At 35.6% G+C, this 8227-nt stretch overlaps 1 protein-coding gene across 1 annotated transcript in view; it reads left to right on the top strand.

The window, feature by feature from the left end:
* Positions 1-2977: 2977 nt before the first annotated feature.
* Positions 2978-8227, top strand: part of LOC111798477 (5'-3' exoribonuclease 3) — an 11271-nt gene continuing 6021 nt past the window's right edge. The window contains exons 1-11 of the mRNA XM_023681648.1: positions 2978-3361; positions 4456-4715; positions 5195-5297; positions 5403-5479; positions 6084-6275; positions 6381-6500; positions 6631-6693; positions 6866-7009; positions 7115-7279; positions 7856-7933; positions 8030-8116. Of these exons, the coding sequence (XP_023537416.1) occupies positions 4512-4715; positions 5195-5297; positions 5403-5479; positions 6084-6275; positions 6381-6500; positions 6631-6693; positions 6866-7009; positions 7115-7279; positions 7856-7933; positions 8030-8116 (1233 nt within the window). The 5' untranslated portion in view covers positions 2978-3361; positions 4456-4511. The remainder of the gene's footprint in view (positions 3362-4455; positions 4716-5194; positions 5298-5402; positions 5480-6083; positions 6276-6380; positions 6501-6630; positions 6694-6865; positions 7010-7114; positions 7280-7855; positions 7934-8029; positions 8117-8227) is intronic.

Raw genomic sequence — 8227 nt, 5'->3', positions numbered from 1 at the left:
CTTACTATGGCTTCTTGTTGGCTCCAACTCACGAAAATCTACAGGTAAAATAACCAAATTAAGTTCCCCGGCAACGATGCCAAAAACTTGATCGCTTGTGGATGTATATAATAAAATGATGTAAAATTCACAAGAATAAGTGCAAGTATACACTACCACAAGTAACAAGTAATAAGTAAATTATCGATTCCACGGCGAACCTATCTTTTTGGTTAATTTTATCGCTGGAAATTAAGAAGTTTTTGGGTAACATTCAAATGTGTGTTGGTGATTTTAACTACTTAAACAAAACTAAAACAGAGTGTCACTGCTGTCGAAAAACAGAAAATGATGAGAAAATCAACTATAATGAGAAAGGTTCGGCTAAAAGAGATTAAATAGATAAGTTGTTGAGTTTTGTGGTAAATTTTAGTTTCTTTTAATAGATTCCCAAGCCTACTTCCGAGTGTAATGAATGATGATTATTTCCATAATCGTTGTAATTTCTATTAACAAGGCTCTAGGAGAAGAATTATTCCTAATCCTTCTATTATCCTTCACGTCTCCTTGCTATGGAACTAGAGTATTAAAGAGAATTTTATTGCTCCCTCTCTTCTCCCGAATAAGAGAACAACTATGTATGTAAAGTAGCTAATTAAACACGCATGTAAATCATTAACAACAACTCTTTAATAAACTAAAATCATATCGTCAACATACTTAAACTATATAAAACTCTCTCGCCTCCCCTATAAAGTTTAGGTCTCCATACAAACTGAATTAAACAGAGGAATCTGCATCTTCATCATGTAAAATTGATGGAATAAGAAAAGAAAAAAGGAAATAGAGAGTTATCCCGGTTTGTTGCCATTCGTCAATGGAAGTTCCCTTCTCTTGAGCTCCTACATCCACCTCTTTGCCCTAATCAATCCTTGTTGGTCTCCTTTTCCTTCTGCTGTCAACAGCTGCTGGATTAGGGTTTTCTTCTTCTTCTCTAGTTTCACAGCAGTTCACTACAGCAGCAGAGGCTGCTGCTGTGTAATTCGATTGGTCTTTCTTTTCCTTTTATATTGAGCATGGGTTCCCCTTTAGGGCTGAAAATGAATAAGTAGTCCACATCCCCTTTAGGACTGAAAAGGAATAAGTAGTCCACATAGGATGTTCCTCATTGGGTAGTCAATGACCCACTTGTACGGCTAACATGGATTTAGAATTTCCATGTCATCTCCCATTTGTTTCCAAATTTGCTACTCCCACATGGTTTAGTATAAATGTCTGAAAGTTTACCACATAACTCAATTAAATCTACCATTAAGATCGATTTATGCCGAATCATATTTTTTTCATGTTGGACCGCAATAAACATTTCATGCTCACTAATAGAATAAATAGGATAATAAATGAGTAAATGGTGAATAAGAGTGCAATATCAACTATAAAAAAACTTAATATGACTCTACTTTTAGAGAGTCATCACAAAGCATGGTATTCTTAATCTAAGAATCATACAAGCTTATCATGGAGATGATATCAATTACTTAAAGCATGAAAGTCATAATCTAAACATTCAAGCATACTCAATGGGGAGATAACATCCATTAATCATTAGGAGCACAGATCATAGTAGTTCATCCTCCTTTCTAACACAGTGGAAAACATTAAAAACAACGTTTATCTCAAAATCTTAGCTTAGAGGAATTTTGGTAATTTCTTATATCTTACTTAGTTTACTCATTCGAATTATCCAACTCGATTTCTAGTCATGCATATTCTCTTTCTAACTCTGCGAAAAAAGTATAAAAGTAGCACGCATGTCAGAATCCCATTCTAAGGGCATAGTGGTAATTTCTATTTTGAAGTCCTAAACGTGCCTATCCTATCCACATATGGTAAGGAATGCTCACATGCTAGTATGTCTTACCCATCCTTATAAGTATTACTTAAAAAAATTTGACCGGGTATTTACATGAATAACCTATGCCTTCTTGAGCTAGCTTTCTCGCATGTTTTGGAAGTTTGAGTGAAAAACAGAAAAATGAGAGTCAAAATTGGGCCAAAAGGACATTCACACACCTTTGCGCGCCTCACAAGTGACTAGAGGGCTTCCCACGTGTACAAACATGCTTAAGGGGAGGAGACTCGTGCTCCCTACGAGACACGTGGCACACATGATAGGTGCCTCCTAGTCGGGTTGGGTCAAGCAGGCGTCCAGATGCACCTTGGTTTTCGGGTTGGGCGGAGTGGGTTGATCCTTGAGTGCGGATTGAACCAACTAACAACATAGTGACGTGTGGCTTCTTTCTTCCCTGGCACGAGACACGTGTCATCATCTCAGCCAGCTATGCGATGTCATCCATCGCCTGGCACGTGTCCTTCGTCCTCACACTTGCATAGAAACCCATAATTCATCTAATTTTTTTTTATTCTTTCTATTTTTTTTTTTAATTTTTATATCTTTTCTACTCAAGTCAACTTGGTTCCTTAATCAAAGTAAGTTTTTCGCTAATCCCTCCAAGAACAACTTATAAAAAATTTAACTCCAAGAAAATCTCTCCGATCAAGAAAAAAGTCGAAAGTATTTACTGTTCGAGTTGACTTTAACTTAATTTTTCTAATTTTTACAATTTTATTTTATATTTTTCTTGAGTTTCTATAAATTTTATAAACATTTTTCTTCTACGTCATCTCGAAATTCTACTTCTAAAATTCTCAACAAAATTTTGGAAGCAAAAACCTAAAAGCAAAAATTAAAAAAATTAATTCCCATCAATGTTCAATGATCGTACGTTAATAATAATAAGTTATTTATTTATTAATTTAAATAAATAAATAAATAAATATATATATATATATATAAATATTTTGTTACATAATTGTGAATAATTAATGTCCTAAATGGTTGGTTAAAAGGTCAAAGAAACGTAATAAGGACTGAATTGTAATTTTAAGAAAGAAAAACCTAAACCCTACCGTTCCGTCTCTTTCTTCTTTCCCCATTCCCCCATTTCTTTCTTCACTTCCATTCTTACCGCACTCGCACTCCACCAATCCCTCACGGCATACGCATTTTCTTTATTCTTTTCTTGTCTCCCTCTCCCGCCCTCGCCGCAGCCGCACGTCGGCTCGCCGGCACCACCCCACCGCCTCTTTTCCTTCTTCTCTCCTTATCTCTCCCTATATATATATATATATATATAAATATATATCTGCTGCAACCACACGCCGGCTCGCCACACCTGTGCTTCGCTACAGCCGCTTAACTTACGGTTCACCACCCCTTCTTTTGCAGCTGCCATTGCTGTGGTTCACTCCAGTTTTCCCCTGCCCCGTTTAGCTCTCTGTCGCTCGCTGTTGTGGTCTCCTTCAGTTTAACCAACTTCGGGTAAAATTTGGATTAGGTCAATTTTTATTTAGAATCCTGCCATTCAATGTCGTTCATGTTTATGATAAATGTTGATGACTCAAGGGACCTTAAAAGGTCTTTTTCTGGATACCAAGGATACTGTTTTATCTTTTTGGATTCCTTACTGGGAGATTGAATCGAGACGACTTCGAGGGGGGGTTTTTTTTTTTTTTTTTCCTTCTTTTTCTTTTTCCCTAGATTCCATGAATGTTTTTTTTTTTTTTTTTTTTTTTTTTTTTTTTTTTTTNATTGAACCGCACTATTCCCGTAGACGGGTTTTATAGAAGCATGTACACGTTTTCTTAGTTTCCCTTTTGTTTTCCCGAGTCCTTGACTGTGGTGCTAATTCGGTAGAAAGGTTTGTTATGATATTGGAGCATGTGGCATCGGAAGGATTCCTCTCATTGATCTGTTGTCAGTCGCCAATGCCAACTCATTTATATTACTGAGAAATCAAGTGCTGTATATAGAGTTGCTAAAAGTACTCAAGTCTTGCAAGTATTGAATTTGATTAAACCGAACGGGAAAAATATGGTTTCAATTGCACATTGTTTTGTATGAACTTTAGAGCATTGTTCTATTGGGCTGCCTGTAGTGCGTTATTTGTGTTGAACTTTGGAATGAAATTAGTGGCACTAACTTGTAATGTAAATCATGTTCAGGTTTCTAGTATTGTGAGATTATTGAGATTATGTTTTTTTTTTTTTTATAATTATTTTGTTTTTTCAATTTTAATGTTAGAAATGTCAGACAGGTACTTGAACCACTAGGACAAATAGAAGAATACCACCATCTACATGTTGATCCAATATGTTCTATGAATCACTGTCATACCGACATAATTTTCTTGAGATAAAAAAAGTATATAAGTATATATGTGTCTATATATATTTCTTGAAGAGAGGTTCATTCCTTTGATGACCCCCTTTTCTTTTTATGTTTTGTAAATCTTGCAAGCAATTTTTTGGTTTTATTAAACAAGTATATATTTATTCTCTCAAAAACTCATTGACCTATTTTTAGTGACAGGAATAAATATTTATTTATTATTATTATTATTATTTTTATCTCAGCTGAGGTTGTGTTGCATAAAGTATTTTGAAACTCTCTAGTCTCCAAGTGAGCAGCGATGGGAGTTCCGGCCTTCTATAGGTGGTTAGCGGAGAAGTATCCTTTGGTGGTCGTTGATGTAATTGAGGAAGAACCAGTTGTAATAGATGGCATTTCCATTCCAGTTGATACAAGCAAACCCAATCCAAATAATCTTGAATTTGATAACCTCTACCTCGACATGAATGGCATAATTCATCCTTGCTTCCATCCTGAAGATAGGGTAAACTTTGATATACACTTTGACTTCTATCTCTCTGACATCATGTAGATGTGACATTGTGGTTTTTCATTTTAGATAGCATTGTAAATGTGTGGCATATTGAATTTAGGCCCTGTGGTCAGGATCTATTTTCTTTCAATGTCAAGGGAGATAACATAGTCAGTCCATGTCTAACCTTATCAAGAATTTCTTTCATTTGATGTCAAGTGAAGAAACATAATCCTAGAAATTTGGGATAGTAATCTTTCATGCAAGAATAAGTGAACGTACTAATGATGAATGGGATTTCTGTTAGTTGGAGATTCTCAATCAACTAATGTGGTCAGTCCACGAGTGACTTGATATAAATTGTATTTTCAGTTTAGGAACATGGGAACATGTCTACTCTGCTCAAAAGAAAAACATAATACATATGAAGTTTCCTTCTAATCTAACATTTTTGTGCATGTTGGCTTGATTGTTATTTTTTACTGATGCAGCCTTCTCCAACAACTTTTAGCGAGGTATTTCAATGCATGTTTGATTACATTGATAGGCTTTTTGTCATGGTCCGGCCTAGAAAATTGCTATATATGGCTATAGGTGAGTTTGTAGTTTTTATTTGTGTTTTGTTGCTACAAATTGGCAAGACAAAGGTGTGATAATGCCTGTTCTTATTGTTTATTTCCTGTTGAAATGATTGTGTAGATGGTGTTGCCCCCAGGGCAAAAATGAATCAACAACGATCTCGGCGATTTAGAGCTGCAAAAGATGCCACAGATGCAGTATGTACTTTTGTTTATAGTCTTTTCTGAGGTTGAGGGGTGTAAGCCAAAACTTTCAGCCGTTGTATTATATTCTATGGCCACCTTCCTGACTATTACATGACTTAGTTCCTTGACTACCAAATGTTTTAGATGATTTGCTAGTTCCTCATTTATACTTCATAGTTCTAGATTTGGTGGTATTGAGTCTTAAATTTATAGAGAGCTCAAGGTTATTTTTAAAAGTTAGTAGATGTTAGGCACTACATTTACCGTACCCTTCTTCTTTATTACCTCCAGATGGAGTGTTTTGTTAGAATTCGTTTGGAGCAAGCATTTTGTATTTTCCATTCATGTTTCTCTCTCCTCTTTTTCCTTACCTCCAGTTGGAGTTTTAGTTGCAACACTTTTGGAGGATGCTTGTTGTATTTTTCAATATTTGAATGAAATATGTTCCATATAAGAAAACATATGTAAGATATTTCCTTCTCTTATTTATTTTTCTTGCCTTTGTGGGATGCATAGTTTGAAGTATTCTACTGCATCCACTTTATGTGAACTATCATGTACGAAAAAGATAACCTCTTGGCATGAGCATTTGATAAGCTATGTTTTTCTCCCATAGGCAGCTGAAGAGGCACGTCTAAGAGAAGAGTTTGAGAGGGAGGGACGGAAGCTTCCTCCAAAGCAGGAGTCACAAGTTTTTGATTCCAATGTGATCACTCCTGGAACTGACTTTATGGCAGTGCTGTCCATTGCTTTACAGTACTACATTCATCTTAGACTAAACAATGACCCTGGTTGGAAAAATGTTAAGGTAAGTTTACATGACTGCAGTATAATAAAAACTGCAGTTTTACTGAATAGCAAAGCCGAATTTGGCCTTTGTTGCCCTGCTTGATGGTAGTTTTAAAATGTGAAGGTCATTCTTTCTGATGCCAATGTTCCGGGGGAAGGAGAACACAAAATAATGTCCTATATTCGTCTTCAGAGAAATCTTCCTGGTTTTGATCCAAATACTCGTCACTGCCTGTATGGTTTGGTATATTTTTTCTCCATGCTTTTTTTTATGTAATTTACACGTCTCTTGAATGTGTGTCCGTAATTTAATTCACATGATTATGTGACCTGGTTGTTTAATCCGTTGTATCACTTGGTTTTTGTAATTACAGGATGCAGATTTGATAATGTTGGCTTTGGCTACTCACGAAGTCCATTTTTCAATTCTGCGTGAGGTTTGTGTTTTGGCTATGCTCCTACAGTTTATGAAGAATTTGGTTATTTAGCACCTTTGCAAGTATCACTCCCAGCCTGAGGACAAGCCACTTGTTCATTATTTAAAATACTCAACACACGTGCATTATATTCCATAAGCTAATTACAACCTTCGTTCTTGATGAACTTCAGGTAGTGTTCACTCCCGGACAGCAAGAAAAATGTTTTCTGTGTGGCCAGATGGGTCATTTTGCAGCTGACTGCGAGGGTAAAGCGAAAAGAAAGGCTGGAGAGTTTGATGAGAAAGGTGAAAATGTTGTTAAAAAACCTTACCAGGTAGGATTTCCACATATTTGTTTTGTGTACTTTGGTGGAATAATAGGAAAACTTGTTTATGCCTTATTGCTGTTATTCACTTTCTGTGGTCTTTTTGTTGGGCAGTTTCTCCACATTTGGATACTTAGAGAGTACTTGGAACATGAAATGCGTATTCCGAATGTTCCCTTCGAAATCGACCTTGAACGCATTGTGGATGATTTTGTGTTCATGTGTTTCTTTGTTGGCAATGACTTCTTACCCCATATGCCCACATTAGAGATTCGGGAGGTAAATTACATATTGGAACTTCCAATTTATAAGTTAATGAAGTCTTGTCGCCTTTCAAATGGAATTATTCTATTTCAAGACTTGAGAAATTCCATTGTTGTTATTATTATTGTTATGATTATTTTTGCATACTTGATATCAGTTACCTTGTCAGCTCTTATCTAAGGGTAAAAGAAATTCTTTTGGAAGTGAGCATTGAGCTTGTTAGCCTCTATCAAGAATGAAAAAAAANAATGTTGCTACTGACGGAGAAAAAATATTGATGATCTCAGAACTTGGATTAAAGGAGTTATTAGTGTTGATCGAAAAACAGAAATCCGGTGGAATTTCTATTTGGAGGTTGATTATTGCCAGCTATTTTAACCTAAGCTTAAGAGTTATGGCTTATCAATCATCTATTAATGGATATACGAGCCAAAAGTTATTATGTTTAGGGGACATTTTTTCTTGCAGCACATAAATTATAAATATTCTAATAATTTAGATTGTTTTACATTGGCAATTTATGCAAATTCTTTTTGAAGCAATTTATGTAAGTTACTATGGAGGCTTTACTTTTTTATTCTTTATTTCCAGGGTGCAATTAACTTGCTATTAGCTGTGTACAAGAAAGAATTTAGGGCACTAGGTGGGTACTTGACTGATGGAAGCAAGGTAATTATGTTTTTTGTTTCTTTATTTTATGTTATATATTTATAATACCTTCTGTGAGCTCAGGCATGAAACATGTATCTGTGGTTTTTATGCCAGCCAAATTTGCGAAGAGTGGAGCATTTCATTCAAGCCGTTGGAAGTTATGAAGATAGAATATTCCAAAAAAGAGCTAGACTGCATCAGGTTCTCTTATTTCTCATGTTTTTGTGTTCCGTTACCGGTTATATATATTATTTATCCCTTCATCTTTCATGTTTTAGTGTGGAGAGGAAAAAGGGGGGGGGGGGGGGGGGT

This window comes from Cucurbita pepo, chromosome LG07, assembly GCF_002806865.2.
Source record: "Cucurbita pepo subsp. pepo cultivar mu-cu-16 chromosome LG07, ASM280686v2, whole genome shotgun sequence".
Taxonomy (NCBI): Eukaryota; Viridiplantae; Streptophyta; class Magnoliopsida; order Cucurbitales; family Cucurbitaceae; genus Cucurbita; species Cucurbita pepo.
This window is presented reverse-complemented; position numbering and strand designations above follow the sequence as displayed.